We start from the raw sequence: 20,580 nt of genomic DNA, 5'->3' as shown, positions 1-20,580 counted from the left end.
GCTGAGCACTGGGCCATCATTTTGTAGGAGATTGTGGGGGCATGCTGCTCCATACCCTCTAATGTAGAGTGAGGTGGCTGATGCATTCCAAGCACTTTGTCCAGTAGTGGATAAAGTACTGAAGGTGCAGTCAGCTTGGCACTTCTGTTCAATGGGATGTAATGGCAGCAATAGTCAAAATGGCCAAATCCCATGTGGGCTGTTCAGGTGTTTGTTTTATGGAAGCTTGTACCACTTGGCAGTGGCTAGTTCGCTGCTGCAGCATTTGGCCCACTTTCAAGCTGTGTAGATTGACTTTGCATTGGCTAAACATGAACGTCACTATGGAGGGCACGCTGTAACATGTGGGTATACATATTTACATGGAGGAAAGGTGTGATGGGTGGTATTAGCTGTGTATATAAGGCAGAGTTCCCCAACCCTGTCCTCAAGGCCCACCAACGGGATGTGTTGCAGGAAACCACACGCTTGCACAGGTGAGGTAATTGGTTTCTCAGCAGAGCTGATTAACTACCTCTAGGCTAATACTAAACATGCACTGCTGGTGGACAGGGTTGGGGAACACTGATTTCCATGGAGTATGCAGGGTGAGTAAGAACAATGCCCTTGGCTGGGACAGTCTGCCATGCTGGTTGCTGGCTGGGGACACTGAGGGTATTGGTGCTGCTTTACAGATGTTTGCTTCTCTGCATAGTTCTCCTCGGCTAGTTGGTTCTCAGCTGTGTCCCTATCTGTCTTCACCAACAGTGCATGCTTTGCACGCAGGGCTGTGGAGTCGGGGCAATTTTGGGCACCTGGAGTCGTTTATTTCATAAACTGAGGAGTCGGTTGATTTTTGTACAAAATCCACATCCCTGTTAAGTATTAGACTAAGGAGTCGGAGCCATTTTGGGTACCCGGAGTCGTGATTTCATAAACGTTTAAGTCGGAAGATTTTTGTACCGACTCCACAGCCCTGCTTTGCAGAGAACTCCATTTCTGTAGGAATCCATAGCTGAGAACTGTTGGTGGGTCATGACTGGTTTGAAACTATGATCGGGGGTGGAATGGTTTGCTAAATTGGGCAACTAGGCAAACAGGATTCTATCTTTTTAAAGGACAGCTGAAGTGAGGGGAATATAGAAGCTGCCAGATTTCCATTAAGCAATGCCAGTTGCCTGGCTATCCTGCTGATCCCCTGCCTCTAATAATTTTAGCCATAAACCCTGAACAAGCATGCAGCAGATCAGGTGTTTCTGACAGTGTCAGAACTGACAGGATTAGTTGCATGCTAGTTACTCGTGGTGTTCAAACACTACTGCGGGCAACTGGCATTGTTTAAAAGGAGATAATATGGTAGCCTCCATATTCTCACTTCAGTTAGCCTTTAAGGGCCCGTTTCCACTATCGCGAATCCGCATGCGGGCAACGCATGCGGATTCGCACAGTCAGTACAAGTGGATGGGACTGTTTCCACTTGTGCGTTTCCCCGCACGTTTTTCTGTGCAGAAAAAATCTGCAGAGTAGGGGCCTCAGAATTCGCCTGCGTGTGGAATGCAGGCGAATCTCACGCAATGTATTTAATAGGGAAATCGCATGCGTTTTCCCCATGCGTTTTTTGCCGCGATTTCGCATAGGTACCCATGTTAATTCACACAGGCAGTGACATGGTTAAAATCGCATACAGCCTTACCTATGCGAAATCGCATGCGAAATCACGGCAAAAAACGCATGCGGAATCGCACCCGCATGCGATTTGCCTGCGGTGATTCGCCGGCGATTTCGTAACGCTATAGTGGAAACGGGCCATAAAGCAGGGGTCTCAACTCATTCTACCTGGGGGGCTGCAGGAGGCCAAGTCAGGATGAGGCTGGGCCGCATAAGGGAATCAATCAGCAGCTCCCGCGCCCCGCTCCACCCCCCCGCATTGATTTTTATTTCCAAATCAAATTCACACTGAAGCAAACTATTTTGCCTATTGTACCTTATAGTTTGCTTCAGCGCTGCCATTACAAGTAATCCGCCGTGTCCCCGCCGCAAAACGAGGGCTGCAGAGCCCCCAAATCGCCCGGGGGGCAATCCGCCAGCATTTCCTGGAAGGGGCAGAGCTTTGAGCTTCAGCTCTGCCCCTCCTGACATCAATCGCATCGCCGCCTCTGTCTGAAGGAAGAGTGAGAGGGGCGGGCAGAGGCGGCGATGCGCCGAATTTACATCAGGATCGCTGCCTCTGCCCGCCCCTCTCACTCTTCCTTCAGAGAGAGGCGGCGATGCGCTGCGATTGACGTCAGGAGGGGCAGAGCTGAAAGCTCTGCCCCTTCCAGGAAATGCCGGCAGATTACCCTGCCCCCCCCCCCCCCTGGCGATTTGGGGGCTCTGCAGCCCTCGTTTAGCGGCGGATTACTTGGGAGCATTGAAGAGAACTATAAGTAAGCTTTTGCTAGCGAGGGCCACAAAATGTATCGAGGGCTGCAAATGGCCCGTGGGCTGCGAGTTTGAGACCCCTGCTTTAAAGGGACAGTGTAGGGGGGTCGGGAAAATGAGTTGAACTTGCCCGGGGTTTCTAATGGTCCCCCGCAGACATCCTGTGCCAGCGCAGCTGCTCACCAATGCTCCGGCCCCTCCTCCGGTTCACTTCTGGAATTTCAGACTCTAAAGTCTAAAACTGCGCCTGCATTGCCATGTCCTCGATCCCGCTGATGTCACCAGGAGCGTACTGCGCAGACACACCATACTGGGCCTGCGCAGTACGCTCCTGGTGACATCAGCGGGATCGAGGACATGGCAATGCAGGCGCAGTTTTAGACTTTAGAGTCTGAAATTCCAGAAGTGAACCGGAGGAGGGGCCGGTGCATCGGTGAGTGGCTGCGCGGGCACAGGATGCCTGCGGGGGACCATTAGAAGCCCCAGGTAAGTTCAAAACTCCTTTTCCCCTGACACTCCCCCCTTACAGTGTCCCTTTAAGTCAGGCTTTTTCAACCAGGGTTCCTTGAGGACTCTGCAGGGGTTCCTTGGCATTTTACCCCATCGTGGGGGAAGTATAATGGAGCACACTATATGTGGTACTCTTGCAAGAAGCACTAAATTAGTGGTCAGGAGACAGTATGAGTGGCAGTGTAATAGGAGATAGTGAAATTAGCAGCTTAACCTATTTAAAGACCACGCCTCCTGAAAAATAAATGTAGGGGTTCCTCAAGACCAAAACATTGTTTGCAGGGGTTCCTTGAGATCCAAAAGTTATTTACAGGGTTCCTCCAAGGTAAAAAGGTTGAGAAAGGTGGCTTTAAGTAGACTTAAAGTACTGCTGACCTGTAGGGAATTACTTTTAAATGATTTTATTACTGGTACTGTGACTTTCACAGCATTATCCTTCCCCCTGTGGCCAGTTCTAACAACAACCTATATTATTGGGGAGGAAGTGACAGTTCTTCCTCCCTGCTGTGTGCACATAACTCCACCCCTCCACCTGCCGCTTTAGTTCCTTGTGTTAGTGCACACAGCGTGCAGGGGAGCTGTGCTGTGTGGGGGCTCATGTTAACTGAGGTCGGAAGAATATCCAACCTCAATTATCACAAGCCTGCACACAGCACAGCTCCCCTGCACGCTGTGTGCAGTGTAACACAGAAGGAACTAAAGCGGCATGTGGAGGGGGTGGAGTTATGTGCGCACAGAGGGGAGGAAGAACTGTCACTTCCTCCCCGATATCTGACATTCTGCCTCTTGTCTAAGACGGGTGTGTCAAACTGGTCCTACAAGGGCCGAGATCCTCACACATTTTTGGTACAGCTCAAATGAATTGATGGGTCTGAATCAGGAAAGGTGCGGTCCATCAGGTAGAACACATTCCTTTCTTTCTCAGTCCATCCTAAACACTGGCATGGATCTGGCCCTCCAGGCCTGGAGTTCCACACATGTGGGCTAAGACTTTGACTGAGCAGAATGGGGGGGGGTGGGGGGGGCTGGTACTGTGCTAGTAGCAGCACCAGCAATTAAAAAAAAAGTTTTAAGGGGAGGGTAAGCAGTACTTTAAGTGAACCAGTGTGCTGCTCGGCATCCACAGGCTTGCTGCCGTGATGGGGAGCAGAGGAAACTGCAGCTGCAGGAACAAAATATACCTGAATTCTGTGTAGTGCACATACCCTTTAACTTGTCTGACAGGAAGTGGACTGATGGCGAGAACCAGGGTGGCTTGTGGATTTGTCTAATGTTATAACAATCTAGCAGAAATCGTTAACAGTTCAGATCCAGGAATATATTCTGTACAGTCTTGGCAGTCCTCTGATCAGGTGCACTTTAAAACTTACATTTTTGCAGATACCTTAACATGGCTATGAATATCTTACTGGCAACATCATAACCTGGCTGAACTATTCTAGCAACAGGACTAAGGATTTGATGCTGCCTTTCACAAATTACCTACTGGACTACACTTCCTGCTAAAGCTGAATCCAATGGCTAATGTGAGTTTTTAATTGTGGTGGCCATGTGACAATGGAAGGAACACCTGATTACCCACCCAACAAAGGAAGTGTAACCAGATTGTCTTACCCCCAGGAAATGCATGCCATATTCCACATGTGCCTACATGATATCCAGCCTTCCCCAGATTTCCACTAACTTGGACAATGTTAGCTCTCCAGGGTAGTTGGGTATTAGATTTATCAACACATTGTCCAGCTGTGTAAAGGGTCCATCCTCTTGTGCAGCAGAAACTCACAGCTGTAGTCTCCCCTCAAGCTGTATAGATCAGGGCTTCCCAACCCTGTCCTTGGGTACCACCAAAGGTGCTTGTTTTTTCAGAAAACCACAAATATTCTCATGTTAGGTAATTCGTGTCTCAGCAGAGCTGATTGATTAAATCGTGGCTGTGGAGTCGGTACAAAAATCATCCCACTTCTCAGTTTATGAAACCTCCGACACCAGGTACCCAAAATTACTGTCTCCACAGCCCTGGATTAAATCTGTGGCTTTCCACAAAGCATGCACTGCTGGTGGAACTTGAGGACAGGGTTGTGAAACCCTAGTGTATAGATGACACAGCCAGCTTCCTGTAGGCTCTGTGCAGAGCTCCGGGGTCATGTGCTGCAGTGGAATTGCATTAGGATATTCTGGAGGAAATGTAGCTATTGAACAGAAAGTGATGCAGGGTGCTAGCGCCTGGCCAATACAGACAGTAACTGAAAAGTCAAGTTTCTTCTAAGCCATACGTGTTGGTAAACCTTAAATGTTGACCATATGCATGGACTATACTGGTGGCAAGTAAAGGCAATGAATTACTTGATGTAATGTCCTCTCCAGTGTTCATAATGGCAGAACCCGGTGTGACTTTGGAAGCCTGACTAGTGAGTCCCCATCCATGTGAAGCCCAACTCCCAAATGATTTGGGGTAACTGGACTTCATGACTTACAGACTCTAGATTGGTGCCCTGTCTTGATGCGCTTTGGGGACAGACTGTATGTTTAAATAATCCATTGTCCTTGAACCTCCCTGGTGGTAATCCCAAGCTACACATTGGGCTATCCACCAGGGGCTTGATGCAGAGTATAACATACAGCAGGTGTTACTCGCCTCCCCGGGATCCAGATGTCTGTAGGCGTTCTCCTTCCTGTCCTCCAAGGCTCTGAATCACTCGATCAGTCATCAATCTCACTGCAGTTACAGCGCCACCTGGAGGACAGCGGTAAAATTGCAGTGCTGGAGCCCAGGGAGTTGAGTGGGGGCTTGTGGCATGTTTTTTTTTTTTTCTATTTTTAGTGTCTGAAGTGTATTAAAGACCCTAAAGTCCAGAAATAATCATACTGCCAGGCAGGTTAAGCTTTGTGTTTACTTATTCTCTAAACTGCTGGCAAATAGAAACAGCAGGGCAATGCTGAATTCAGTATTCTGATATTAATGTGCAGCTTGTTCCTTCTGGAATGTTGGCATCCTTACCATCCATGGCTCTTCTCATATAACTGGACAGGACGTCTGAGTACCACTTGTTAGTTTAGAGCTGTACCAGAGGGTGTTATGGGATACGCTAGATGTATAAATGGACAGGGCTCACAGCAATGCTAGTTTTTGCTTGCCAGTACTGACAAGTGCTGTCCACATCTGTAATCTACCAAACTGAGCTGTTAACATCCCTGATGGCTGATTACTGCTAGTCGGTCTGCTTTCTGCTGTAGTTTGTGAGCGGTGACCTCAGCTAGAGGAGAATGATCTCCCCTGTTCTACCTCTTCTCCATTAGTGTCCAAATGTCTACATGATGGCAGAGAAGGAGTCCACCACTCTTTGGCAGCAGTTTAGTGCCCCTGGAATGTTGCTGTTGAAACATCTTGAGCTCCAGTAATGAAGAAGGCTGAAAGTGAGGCATCCAGTTGCTGCTATGATCTAGTGCATTAAGCATCTTTCTATACAGCTCCCAATACTTTGCTGGCGGTTGCACTGCAGATCTGACTTGCTGTACGTTTCAGTGCAGATCAGACTTGCTTGCCATGTGATTTCATGATGGTGCTTAATACAGGGCTAGCACTAGTTAGATGGTATAAGTGTAAATCAGGGGTGTTTTATTTGCACATGCTGTATCTGTGATCCTTAGTATTCTAGTCTGTAGTGTGCTCCTCAGGCATTTTACCCCATTCCTGTTATGCTCTGCATAGTGAGGAGCTGTCAGTTATGGGTGGTTTGTTGCTGTGTAGCTTTGTAAAAACACAATGCACATTGCATGTGCCCTCAAGCTTTAGTTTATTTTGCCTCTTGGAAATGAAATGTTTGTTTTCTTGACCCTCAGTATCTGTACAATTTGTGCCAAACCTTCACCCTGCTTGTATTTCGGATGGCCAGAGTATGAAAGGCAGGGAACTTTATTGGACTAATTTTAATTGTTGGCATTTAGAGCCAAGTTACTAAAGTCTCTTTAAAGTGAACAAAGCACCTGTGGCATCTCAAGAGCACATTAAACATGCATGTGTAGCTACATTGTAAAAACAAATAAAGTTAAAGATTTTGTATATATTTAAGTTTAGCAGAGGCCTCATCATACTTCTGCCAACGTCCAGACCTGCCCAACTGCAGATATTTCAGGAAGATGAGGACTGATGTAATTTTATTGCACACATTCCCAAAAGGCTTTCATCAGCGGGGGGGGGGGGGGGGGGGGCACCTGGGATTTTTCCAGCCATGGCTTTATATAGGTGTCAGATTAAATGGAGAGAAGCCAGTGATTGTTGCATGGGCCAGGAAACTGCAGTTCTGTCAGTGAGCAGACTTGTACAGTCTTTCTTCTCTAGTATATGTAGTGATCAGCATTGTGTTGTAAGTATCATGGGGTTAGAGCCTAAGTCAGGCCTCTCCACCCACCGCTCAGCCTGAAACTGGGGAAATGAGAGGCTGAACATTTCCTTCTGTAAATTGAGTACAGAGGTCAGGCTGATGCCTGAACATGGATAGGGATAATCTCTGAAATATAATCTGCTCATTATATTACAAGCCTCAGTGATTGATGCACAGCTGCTGTTACAAACCCTGCCAGTGACTATGCAGAGCAATGCCTGACAGCTTGTGCAGCCCACACATGAACCATTTCACTGCTGTCTCCTTTATTCTGACTATCTTTTCTGACTTGTATCAGCTGACCCTGGGACTTGGGTTCAAGTGACTGTTATATGGCAGTTTAGATACCGCTGAGATCTGTCAACGCATCCTGAGTGGAGTAGAGTTGGCCGGATATGCAGCGCGCTGCTGACTTGTTTAGTTATAAAGTGGCCTCTACTACTGTGGCACAAATGGGAAATACTTTGATATATTCAGGTCACCCTACACTCCCTATGACATCACCGCAGCATAAATGGTCCATTCTTAAAGCGGACCAGAATGTTCTCTCATGCTGTTGCTTATCTTTTACGACAAGCATGTATTTGTTACAGTGGATACAAATCCTGCAGTGTCTACTTCATTCTTATACAGAAGCAGGCATAGGGTTAACTTCCAGTGTTTACAAATTGGTTGCTCTGAGGCAGCCAGCTGACATATCAGAGTGGGGGTTAGACAGTCTTGACTCATACAGAGGTGAAGTTTTTCTTCCGTCCTGTGCAAGAATTCAGGTCCCCTAGAAGTTCTTGCTTTAGCTTTATTTCCTGTCAGTGAGCTGCTTTCTGCTGGGAATTGGTGCCGGGTATATAGTATGGTGCTGAAGTTTAGTTACAGATTTGTGTGGACTTCTCTCTGGATACAGTCTGCCATAGCTGTACTTTTCAGCTACTTGCCAAGCCTATTGAAATGCAACCAACAATATAAAGTCCTTTTCACTTCACAACCAGCTCTGTAGATGCTTGCTTTTCAGCACATGGTACATGTATATCGGTTTTCCATTGGTTTAGTCCATTATAGCAAGGTTTGTTTTTTGTTTGAGTAAAGATCTATTAAGCCTCTAGTACTAGCTAGGCTGGTGTTGGAGGTGCATGCAATGGGTAGCACTGCTGTAGATGGTGTACTTAATTTCCTTTCATGTGCAGAGCACCCAGATGTAGACAAAGCAGTGCAGCCTTGTATAAAATGTCTGCATCAGTCATGGAATCTGCCAGTAAAATGTGTGGCCAGCTTGTTGGGAATCTGGGCTAGTTCCAGCCATGATATGAGGGGGGGGGGGGGGGTTTAGTCTGGAAGATGGATCCTTGTGGGGCTTCAGTTCCAGCATTCCTACTGCCCTGAAATGGAAGCCTTCGGGCAGATCAGCCGGCTTCCAGCTCACTGGCACATGCTGGGCTTGGTTACATCAAGTCAGTGAAGGTTTCCATGGGGAGCTCACTATTCCTATGCATGTAAATTGCTTAGTTTTACCAGCTGTGACGCTTCCGGGAAGTGTTGGTATATTATATAAGCTTGGCCAATGAGATGCAAAGAATTCTGAGTTGGTGCATGATTATGCAAATGTATACAGATTGAAAATTGACCAAACGCTACCAAAGTTTAATTTGGTGCATTTTCAGGCTGCCTACAATATTTCCATAATCCTGTATCCACTGAGTCATCAGCATCACTATTGTACCACACTGCAGCCTGCTACTTCACTGGAATCTAGTGACTCTGAGATAGGAAACCTCTGGCTATAGTTAAACTGTCCCATGGGTACCAGCAAATGCATCGGTTTAAAGGGTCACTTAAGTCACTGTAAAGAGTTTTACTCACCTGGGGCTTCCAGCAGCCAGCTGCAGCTGTATCGTCCCCCGCTGACTCCATCAGATGCTCCTGGCCCTGCCGGCAGCCACTTCCGGTTTCAGCGACAGGCCAGGAATGCAAGTGATTCGTCACATTCCCAGCCACAATAGTGCCCTCTATGCTGCTTAGAGCTCACCTAGTATCTTGCACAGGAAAGGATCTGAAGCATAGTGCAGGTAGTATAACTTTACATGCACTTAGTGCAGAAGTGGGACCTTAGTGAAAATTCTTTCCATATCTAGTTGCAGGACAAGTTACCTCTGGACTGAGTTTCTCTTCATAAACAGCACTTGATGCATACACAACCAATTTCACTACCTCTATGCAGTATGAAGGCCAACAGATTATAAATACTATGAACAGATTGTGCAGATAAAGCTAAGCTCTCATGATTGGGCAGACAATTCCTAGTGGTACAAGGCTTTAGACTGTTGCCTCTACAAACTGGCTTGACGAGCACTGTACTCTCTCTACCAAACGAATGCATCAATGCTCAAACTCGTATTCTGAAGCTACTTCATACAGATGTCAGAGTTTGACTTGGTACCATAGAGAATTGCCCGAGCATGCCATTGTCTCTGAGATGAGAATGTTCTGTTTCTATGCCATGCTTCATATTGAGATGTTTTCCTAGCTGTGGAAGGTGGCTGATCAGGGAGTCCCTTCTTACTGTTATCAGTAAGAGGGGACCCAGCGTGGTTTGTTGCTTGTAATGGAGATTTTAGCATTCATCTTCATTCTAGTGACTGGCAGAAACACAGGTGGTTTGTTTTGATCGACTAACCAGTTTGACATGTGGGGTGGCTTCTACAGCAATCTTTAGGCAATTTTGTTTGTTTAATTTTAAAGTGTATCTGAAGCAAAATTAGTTCAAGAGAAATCTATCCTTTCCTCAGTAGTGGAAGCCTTTGTTTGGTCCTGAGGCATCTGATTATCTTGCACCAGTTCTAGTGCTGGGTCCTGTAAACATGTGACAAAGGCTTGTCTAATGTGCCTTCCATGGCTGCCCTTACACCATGCATGAGTACATCCATACTAGGTGTGCTCAGAATGGTGCAGCTTGTGCATGTCCATATGGAGAAGCTCTTGGGTGTGGCCTGAGGGTGCTGAGCTTGAAGATCTGGGAAGCCTCTTGACCTTCCACACACTTTCTACTATGGTTTACTGTTTGTTTGTTTTTTGTTTTCCTTCCTCTAGGTTTGCTTTACTATTCCTAAATCCAGTAAATATATTTAACACTTTTTTTTTTTCTGTTTCAGGCCGACCAACTGACAGAGGAGCAAATTGCAGGTATGTTTTCTCCTCTGTTCTTTGGGTGGTTGGTAATGCTATGGAGTCCATGTCAGCAAACTGGAGCTTACGAAGCCATGCAGTCCCTAGTGGTGTCAGTCCCTCTTCCTGTCATGCATAACTGCACCCCTGTTAGCTGGACTGCATACTTTTCAGGCAGCATTTGTAACCCACTCATGTCTTGGTTTGACAGTTACCTGGTAGTATGTTATAGGGCAGGGAACCTATGGCTCGGGAGCCAGGTGTGGCTCTTTTGGTGGCTGCGTCTGGCTCGCAGACAATTTAGTAGCGGTTGATGCACTACGTTACACTGCTCCAAGCAGCACCGCTGAGTGGCAGCGCGCAGTGTTCTCCCCAGAAATTTTCTCCAGCAGGGTGGCATGAAATAGTAGCCGGGTGGGGGCAAGATGACAATGCAGGGCCGGTGCTTCTGTGAGCAACTCTGCAAACAGCATAGGAGGAAAGGAGCCGATGACAGCTGGGTGGTCACCAAAACTAGCCGGGTGGAGCACCCGGCTAAAAGCCTGGGGAAAACACTGACGTGAGTAACATTTTCAAAGTAGGGACGCTACTGCTGTAGCATGCACTACCCCAAAAGTAATGGCCTCTCCAATTGTATTTTATATAGAGAAATAAGGGAACACCTCCACAATCTCCCAACTGTCAATTCTTATTAGGAATTGGCTGAGTTATATCCCTCCAATTAAGAGGCAGTGCAACCGTGCGAATGCATAAAAAGGATTGGTTTAAGGCACTGTTTATAATCACTTTATTCAATTGGAAAAATTGGATGAGATAAGGATAAGCTTATGCATGCAAAAAATGGTACAAAAATACAATAAAACAATGTTAAAAAAGCCTCAGCTTATCAATACTGTCACTATAATAATGGCTGCTATAGAAATAGAATACAGTGGCCACTGTACACACACAGACCATCCTGTACACATACTCCACCCACATCACCTAGGCCGGCAAAAAAAAAGGGAGAGTCCATGAAGGAAGCAAAGACCATATATATCCCTCAGGGTTCCTTTACTCTTTTTAGGATTCAAAGTTAACTGTCTGCATGAACAAGTTGAGTGAATCACCGTTTCCAGGGATCACAAGCACAGTACATATCCACAAACAGAGCATATGTTGATAGATAGAGCACACTATTCCTGGGCTCACAAGAGAAATTGCATAGCCATTGATGAAACGTGCAGCATAAGCTTGACAAGCACATAGGGCAGTGCTAAGGAGCGGGGGAGCCAAAGTTCAGCTAAGCAAGCAGATAGACTTATATTACATGCAAATCAATGCAGGAACGCTCTCACCCACGCTGTTTCCAGACAAAGATGTCGCTGGTTAACGCTGTCCTAGAAGCTCTGTTCACCGTGGACCATAACATATGCAGATGGGATCCCGTGGTGTAACACTTAGTAGATGCAGCCCGACTTCCAGCCAGGCCATTCAGCGGTTAAGGACGCCAGACGCAGCATTCCATGCGGGATGTAGTTAGGTCAGCAGCCATGACAGCACGTAAGCCACGCCCCCCAATTGTATTTTAGGTTGAAACGTATGGCTCTCACAGAATTTTTAAAATGTGGCGTTCATGGCTCTCAGCCACAAATGTCCCTGACCCCTGTCATAGAGCATATTGTCATGCTCTGACTTGTCCTGGAGCAACCTCTCCTCCTCTCACCCAGCCAGTGCATGGGAAGAGTTCACCACCTCCGACTCTCCTTGCTGTGCTCTCTGCATGTAATGCTGCTTTGCTTCATCCCTCTGATCTGGAAATGGAGGTTTCACACAAACAGTTTATTCTTCTTACAGAATTCAAAGAAGCCTTCTCACTATTTGATAAAGATGGAGATGGCACCATTACCACAAAGGAGTTGGGCACCGTCATGAGGTCGCTTGGCCAGAACCCCACAGAAGCTGAGCTGCAGGACATGATCAATGAAGTAGATGCAGATGGTACGTGACCCTCTTGGTGGCTTTTCTGGCGGTGCATTCTGATTGGCCTCTTACAGTCCTTTCTGTCCACGGCAGGTAATGGAACAATTGACTTCCCTGAATTCTTGACCATGATGGCCAGAAAAATGAAGGACACAGACAGTGAAGAGGAAATCAGAGAAGCATTCCGCGTGTTTGACAAGGTAACAGTCATCTCTAGCTAATGACCAGCCGGTACAATCAGACACTTGTGGCAGGAGCTGGACTTGTGTGAATGCACTAGAAGTATCTTCAGTAACTCTTTGCATGGGGATTATAGTCAGTAGGTCTGTGTAAAGCCAGAGGAACATGACTACCATTAAATGCATGTTGGCAATGGCATGAAGTATGCAAAGGCCTTCCCTACATAAAACGTACATTGGCACCTGTAACACAAATGACATCTGGTCACTCACAAATTTGAGTATTTTCCACCCGCTGTGTTCGACCATATAAATTTCCAAAGCATAGGAAAATGGAGGTCACGTGACTTTAACCATTTTATCCACGTCCTCTGACTTCATGTAAGCCACGAGTCAGTAGATATAAGTCTTGTAGCAGAAGCAGTGCTGTGCAGGATTGGCTCCTGTGCACATTTCTGGCGCTATCTAATGCAGAACTAATAGGTGAATGGGAATATGTTTCCTGAGCTAATGAGGTTTTTTTTTATTAAATACTTTTTATTTTCTCAGTTCATAGTGAAGAATACACTCTGTAGCATTATTTCAGAATCGCATATCTTCACCATAAATTGTGACAGGAACATAATCTAAGTTTTTGTGATGAGCAGTAAGAATAGCCAAACTGTCTATCTACAGTAGCACTTTTTATTTTTAAACTGGAATTGGTAAAACTGAGGAATGTATTCTTGTTTTTCCATTAAAATTCATAAAAAACTAATGGGGGGGGGGGGGTGGCATACAATGAGAGCCTAATTTGTCCGGGGGGGGGGTGGAGAATCTATCTAATTGGTGTCATAAGTGAGGATAAAGTCCTTTCTGATTAAGGACATGGCTAAACTGTCAAAACTACTTTGGTCCATAGGGGGGAAACGAGGTCTGGTTGCCAAGTGGTTACATGTAATTGCCAGGCTCTGCTGCCACTGTAGTGCTTCAACCCAAGGAGGGTTTAACTTAGATAAACCTAGCTGGGGGCATGCAGCAGTTACCTCTATTTTTAGGCTTAAAGGATACCTGAGGAGCGTGATATGGAGGCTGCCAGATTTCCTGTTAAACAATACCAGTTGCCTGGCAGCCCATCCTGACACTTGGGTTCTAATACTTTAAGCCACAGACCCTGAACAAGCATGCAGCGTATCAGGTACTCTGGCTCTGCTGACGTAGGTTTTGCTGGATTAGCTATATGCTTGTTCCAGGGTTTTGACTCAGACACAGCTTATGCCAGATCAACTGAGGTACCAGGCAACTGGCATTGTTTACAATCCTATAAATGGGACAGCCTCCATATCCCTCTCACCTCGGGTTCCCTTTAAAGAGAACCTGTAAAAAAATCTGATACTTGCCTCCAGTGGTAAGCATCTGGATCCTAATCGGCTTCCCCATCTCTGTGCCGTAGTGAACCTGATCAGGCTCTATTTCTGCCTGAGCAGAAGGTTGCTAGTGGACATGCATGCACCGCTGTTGTGTCCCCTCTGCTGAGGGTGGGGAAGCCTTTTTTATGATCCAGAAGCTTCTCCCTCCCACTAGGGGCAGAAGACCTATTTGGTCACTTAGGTTGGGGGGTTCTGAGTTTACCTTAGATGCTTGTGTAAATTATTGATAATTAGGCGCCCAATGTGGATAGTGGCTAATCCACTGCAACCATGCTCTCTCTCATGTAGTGACCGACCAGCTACAACTGGCAGTAGTTTGGGTGCAGGGATTAGTGTTAGTGCCGGTTTCCACACATGCAGATATGGATGGGGAAACACAGCCTATTGATGTCAGTGGGCAGCTGTCTGAGTTTTCCACACCTGAATCAAACGGCTTGCTACATCTTCCATGCCGCATATCAGAATATCCATGGGGGGGGGGGGGGGTATGTTTTTTTTTTTTTTTTAATGGCATCACCAGCACCCAACTTGCACCGTAGTGTTGCCACTATATGTACTCAAGAGGTTCCAGGAAGCCTCTGAACTATCCGGGAGCTTGACACTATTGAGGCGAGTATCTTTATAACACTACAGGTTCCCTTTAAAGTAATCATGAAGTGAGATAGGGCTCGTTTCCACTGTAGCGGTGCGGAATCGCCTGGATTCCACCGCTGAAGAAATCGCATGCGGCTGCATTTCCCCATGCAGATTTACCCGCGATTTCGCATGGCAAGGAGCCAGGCGAATTTAACAATGTCACTGCCTGTGTAAAGTTCCATTGCCTTTCATGCGAAATCGCGGGGAAATCCGCATGACAAAGCCGCATGCGATTTCCCTATTGAATGCATTAACGGCGATTCACCCGCATTCCTGCCGCACGCAAAATCTGACAACCCTGTCGTGCAGATTTTTCCCGCACCGAAAAACGCTGCCGCACACATGGAAACAGCCCCATCCACTAACATTGAGTATGCGAATCCGCATTCAGTGCCCGTATGCGGATTCGCTATAGTGGAAACGAGCCCATATAGAGGCTGCCATATTTCTATTTTAACCATACCAGTTACCTGGCTGTCAGGATGATCTTCCTCAAATACTGTTAGCCATAGCCCCTGAACAAGCATGCAGATCAGATATTTCTGAAGAGACTAGCTGTATGCTTGTATGTGTGGTTTAGACACCACTGTAGCCAAAGATCAGCAGGACTGCCAGGCAACTGGTAGGTATGGTTTAAAAGGCAGTAAGGCTACTGCATATACCTCCTTTCAGGTTCTTTTTTTTTTGGCTATCATATATTTGTCTTGGTGATCAGTTACATTTTATGTTGGAATGTTGAACAAGCAAGCAGAACGTTCCACAAGGGTGAGGTGGTCAGGTGATGTGGATCGTTCCACAAGGGTGAGGTGGTCAGGTGATGTGGATCGTTCCACAAGGGTGAGGTGGTCAGGTGATGTGGATCGTTCCACAAGGGTGAGGTGGTCAGGTGATGTGGATCGTTCCACAAGGGTGAGGTGGTCAGGTGATGTGGATCGTTCCACAAGGGTGAGGTGGTCAGGTGATGTGGATCGTTCCACAAGGGTGAGGTGGTCAGGTGATGTGGATCGTTCCACAAGGGTTAGGTGGTCAGGTGATGTGGATCGCTCCACAAGGGTGAGGTGGTCAGGTGATGTGGATCGTTCCACAAGGGTGAGGTGGTCAGGTGATGTGGATCGTTCCACAAGGGTGAGGTGGTCAGGTGATGTGGATCGCTCCACAAGGGTTAGGTGGTCAGGTGACGTGGATCGCTCCACAAGGGTTAGGTGGTAAGGTGACGTGGATCGCTCCACAAGGGTTAGGTGGTCAGGTGACGTGGATCGCTCCACAAGGGTTAGGTGGTCAGGTGACGTGGATCGCTCCACAAGGGTTAGGTGGTCAGGTGACGTGGATCGCTCCACAAGGGTTAGGTGGTCAGGTGACGTGGATCGCTCCACAAGGGTTAGGTGGTCAGGTGACGTGGATCGCTCCACAAGGGTTAGGTGGTCAGGTGACGTGGATCGCTCCACAAGGGTTAGGTGGTCAGGTGACGTGGATCGCTCCACAAGGGTTAGGTGGTCAGGTGACGTGGATCGCTCCACAAGGGTTAGGTGGTCAGGTGACGTGGATCGCTCCACAAGGGTTAGGTGGTCAGGTGACGTGGATCGCTCCACAAGGGTTAGGTGGTCAGGTGACGTGGATCGCTCCACAAGGGTTAGGTGGTCAGGTGACGTGGATCGCTCCACAAGGGTTAGGTGGTCAGGTGACGTGGATCGCTCCACAAGGGTTAGGTGGTCAGGTGACGTGGATCGCTCCACAAGGGTTAGGTGGTCAGGTGACGTGGATCGCTCCACAAGGGTTAGGTGGTCAGGTGACGTGGATCGCTCCACAAGGGTTAGGTGGTCAGGTGACGTGGATCGCTCCACAAGGGTTAGGTGGTCAGGTGACGTGGATCGCTCCACAAGGGTTAGGTGGTCAGGTGACGTGGATCGCTCCACAAGGGTTAGGTGGTCAGGTGACGTGGATCGCTCCACAAGGGTTAGGTGGTCAGGTGACGTGGATCGCTCCACAAGGGTTAGGTGGTCAGGTGACGTGGATCGCTCCACAAGGGTTAGGTGGTCAGGTGACGTGGATCGCTCCACAAGGGTTAGGTGGTCAGGTGACGTGGATCGCTCCACAAGGGTTAGGTGGTCAGGTGACGTGGATCGCTCCACAAGGGTTAGGTGGTCAGGTGACGTGGATCGCTCCACAAGGGTTAGGTGGTCAGGTGACGTGGATCGCTCCACAAGGGTTAGGTGGTCAGGTGACGTGGATCGCTCCACAAGGGTTAGGTGGTCAGGTGACGTGGGTCGCTCCACAAGGGTTAGGTGGTCAGGTGACGTGGGTCGCTCCACAAGGGTTAGGTGGTCAGGTGACGTGGGTCGCTCCACAAGGGTTAGGTGGTCAGGTGACGTGGGTCGCTCCACAAGGGTTAGGTGGTCAGGTGACGTGGGTCGCTCCACAAGGGTTAGGTGGTCAGGTGGCGTGGGTCGCTCCACAAGGGTTAGGTGGTCAGGTGGCGTGGGTCGCTCCACAAGGGTTAGGTGGTCAGGTGGCGTGGGTCGCTCCACAAGGGTTAGGTGGTCAGGTGGCGTGGGTCGCTCCACAAGGGTTAGGTGGTCAGGTGGCGTGGGTCGCTCCACAAGGGTTAGGTGGTCAGGTGGCGTGGGTCGCTCCACAAGGGTTAGGTGGTCAGGTGGCGTGGGTCGCTCCACAAGGGTTAGGTGGTCAGGTGGCGTGGGTCGCTCCACAAGGGTTAGGTGGTCAGGTGGCGTGGGTCGCTCCACAAGGGTTAGGTGGTCAGGTGGCGTGGGTCGCTCCACAAGGGTTAGGTGGTCAGGTGGCGTGGGTCGCTCCACAAGGGTTAGGTGGTCAGGTGGCGTGGGTCGCTCCACAAGGGTTAGGTGGTCAGGTGGCGTGGGTCGCTCCACAAGGGTTAGGTGGTCAGGTGGCGTGGGTCGCTCCACAAGGGTTAGGTGGTCAGGTGGCGTGGGTCGCTCCACAAGGGTTAGGTGGTCAGGTGGCGTGGGTCGCTCCACAAGGGTTAGGTGGTCAGGTGGCGTGGGTCGCTCCACAAGGGTTAGGTGGTCAGGTGGCGTGGGTCGCTCCACAAGGGTTAGGTGGTCAGGTGGCGTGGGTCGCTCCACAAGGGTTAGGTGGTCAGGTGGCGTGGGTCGCTCCACAAGGGTTAGGTGGTCAGGTGGCGTGGGTCGCTCCACAAGGGTGAGACCGTGGTCAGGTGGCGTGGGTCGCTCCACAAGGGTGAGACCGTGGTCAGGTGGCGTGGGTCGCTCCACAAGGGTGAGACCGTGGTCAGGTGGCGTGGGTCGCTCCACAAGGGTGAGACCGTGGTCAGGTGGCGTGGGTCGCTCCACAAGGGTGAGACCGTGGTCAGGTGGCGTGGGTCGCTCCACAAGGGTGAGACCGTGGTCAGGTGGCGTGGGTCGCTCCACAAGGGTGAGACCGTGGTCAGGTGGCGTGGGTCGCTCCACAAGGGTGAGACCGTGGTCAGGTGGCGTGGGTCGCTCCACAAGGGTGAGACCGTGGTCAGGTGACGTGGGTCGCTCCACAAGGGTTAGGTGGTCAGGTGACGTGGGTCGCTCCACAAGGGTTAGGTGGTCAGGTGGCGTGGGTCGCTCCACAAGGGTGAGACCGTGGTCAGGTGGCGTGGGTCGCTCCACAAGGGTTAGGTGGTCAGGTGACGTGGGTCGCTCCACAAGGGTGAGACCGTGGTCAGGTGGCGTGGGTCGCTCCACAAGGGTTAGGTGGTCAGGTGACGTGGATCGCTCCACAAGGGTTAGGTGGTCAGGTGACGTGGATCGCTCCACAAGGGTTAGGTGGTCAGGTGGCGTGGGTCGCTCCACAAGGGTGAGACCGTGGTCAGGTGGCGTGGGTCGCTCCACAAGGGTGAGACCGTGGTCAGGTGGCGTGGGTCGCTCCACAAGGGTGAGACCGTGGTCAGGTGGCGTGGGTCGCTCCACAAGGGTGAGACCGTGGTCAGGTGGCGTGGGTCGCTCCACAAGGGTGAGACCGTGGTCAGGTGGTGTGGATCGCTCTTGAATGAAGTACTTAGTGGGATCCCCATAGCCCCTCTGAGATTGGATTGTTACAGGTGGTTCTGTCATCTACATGGGAACTAGGCCACTAATGCCATGCAGACTGTCAGTCCATAACTTTTGGCCATTATGCTTTTGTGTAGCTGCTTGTAAGGTTGCCTGTATAGAATATATGCCAAATGTGGAAAGCAGAAGGCTTGAATAGTGTCCCTTTGTGCCACACATTGGCAGGCCATAATTTCCTTCATGGGAGTGAATATGGCATGTGCTTCTGTGTGGAGAGCGGTCCCACTAGTGAGGAACAGCATATGAAAGGTCAGATGTAGGCTGAGGTGGGATTATCAGACATGCAGTTGCTCTGTCAGGTAATCCTCTGCATTGTTCAGTGGCTCTGCTCTGAAGCTGGACATTGACAGCCTTGTATAAACCTCCTGATCTCTGCTTTTATTTGCATGTTTGATCTCTACCTCCTAGTTTCACAAATAGGTCTAGCATAGTAATTTGCATGTGGGATGGTTACTCTGCAGACAATAGTGCTTTGATTCAACTGCTGCTTCATGTGTTGTAGCTGCTTGGAAGATCTTTGCTGTTCTTGACACCGAATATTTATCGTGGTTTTCTTCTCTAAGCACCAGAGCTTCAGCCACTACAGTGTGCTAGTAGGCAGTGGTGGAGTCTTGCCCAAATTCTACTTACTAAATAGATGTTTGCTTACTGAGATTGGAACCCAGGTCTCCAGTGACAACCAGTACACCATCTAGCTGCTCTTGTGGGTACATCTATAGCTGCTAGATTTCCATGTAGACATGCTGAGTTGGTCTAGAGCAGGGGTCTCAAACTCAATTTACCTGGGGGCCGCAGGAGGCAAAGTCAGGATGAGGCTGGGCCGCATAAGGAATTTCACAATCGCGGCGCATCGCCTCCTCTGCCCGCCCCTCTCACTCTGCCTTCACAGAGGGGCGGGGAGAGGCGGCGATCCGTGCGGCGATTGACGTCAGGAGGGGCAGAGCTGAAGCCGGGCGATTTGGTGGCTCTGCAGCCCTCGTTTAGCGGCGGGATGCAGCGGATTACTTGGGAGCACTGAAGCGAACTATAAGGAAGCTTTTGCCAGCGAGGGCCGCAAAATATTGTATCGAGGGCCGCAAATGGCCCGCGAGTTTGAGACCCCTGGTCTAGAGCTTGTTTACACCTGTCCTTCTAGAACAGCTTACTGTTGGTGTGGCAGGTGTTACTGCAGAGGTCAGTACTGAGCTGGCCTAGTGAGCTGAGAGCAGGCCTTGCCTTATGTATGACTGTACTCTGGGCCTGGCTGTCTGAGATCTGGCTGAGAGAATTGCGTGGTTACTGTACATACTGCTAATGCTGTAATGTTTCTGCCGTGTCATATTTCCCTCCCTCTATCGGATGGTAATGAGCTATAATTTCACCACATCCTGTCTTCCCTTCTAGGATGGCAATGGTTACATTAGCGCTGCTGAGCTCCGCCACGTCATGACAAATCTCGGTGAGAAGTTAACAGACGAAGAGGTTGATGAAATGATCAGGGAAGCAGATATTGATGGAGACGGTCAAGTAAATTATGAAGGTAGGTTCTTAATCTCGGGATTCTCTTGCTGTGCAGACTTGTTCTTGCTTTTGTATTGTATTCAAGCTTCTTTGCAGCTCTATGAATGGAGAAGACTGCAGAATGCGGTTATTGTGCATACATTTAACTGCTCGCCAACCATGTAACACCATTGGGCGTGAACGTGGCAGCAGCCCCAGGACCGCCTAACAGAAATTGGTGTCAAGTCCTGGGGCGGGGTTTTGCAGGAGCTTGAACGTAACTCCGCCATCTAACAGTCTTAGCGGCGATCACCGCTGGGAGATTGAGTGATTGGCTCTCATAGGCTGGCAGAGAGCCGATCGCTGGGATTGGCTGGAGGGAGGGGCTAAA

General features: G+C 49.1%; 1 protein-coding gene across 2 annotated transcripts in view; it reads left to right on the top strand.

Moving 5' to 3' along the window:
* Positions 1-20,580, top strand: part of CALM2 (calmodulin 2) — a 34,675-nt gene that overhangs the window by 9,916 nt on the left and 4,179 nt on the right. Inside the window, exons 2-6 of one of the 2 annotated variants that reach the window (XM_068233047.1) lie at positions 4,291-4,436; positions 10,436-10,466; positions 12,285-12,428; positions 12,504-12,610; positions 20,094-20,229. In XM_068233047.1, the coding sequence (XP_068089148.1) occupies positions 4,428-4,436; positions 10,436-10,466; positions 12,285-12,428; positions 12,504-12,610; positions 20,094-20,229 (427 nt within the window). In that variant the 5' untranslated portion in view covers positions 4,291-4,427. The remainder of the gene's footprint in view (positions 1-4,290; positions 4,437-10,435; positions 10,467-12,284; positions 12,429-12,503; positions 12,611-20,093; positions 20,230-20,580) is intronic. The other variant, XM_068233048.1, reaches the window with a different exon arrangement.

The sequence above is a fragment of the Hyperolius riggenbachi genome, chromosome 4 (assembly GCF_040937935.1).
Source record: "Hyperolius riggenbachi isolate aHypRig1 chromosome 4, aHypRig1.pri, whole genome shotgun sequence".
Taxonomy (NCBI): domain Eukaryota; kingdom Metazoa; phylum Chordata; class Amphibia; order Anura; family Hyperoliidae; genus Hyperolius; species Hyperolius riggenbachi.
This window is presented reverse-complemented; position numbering and strand designations above follow the sequence as displayed.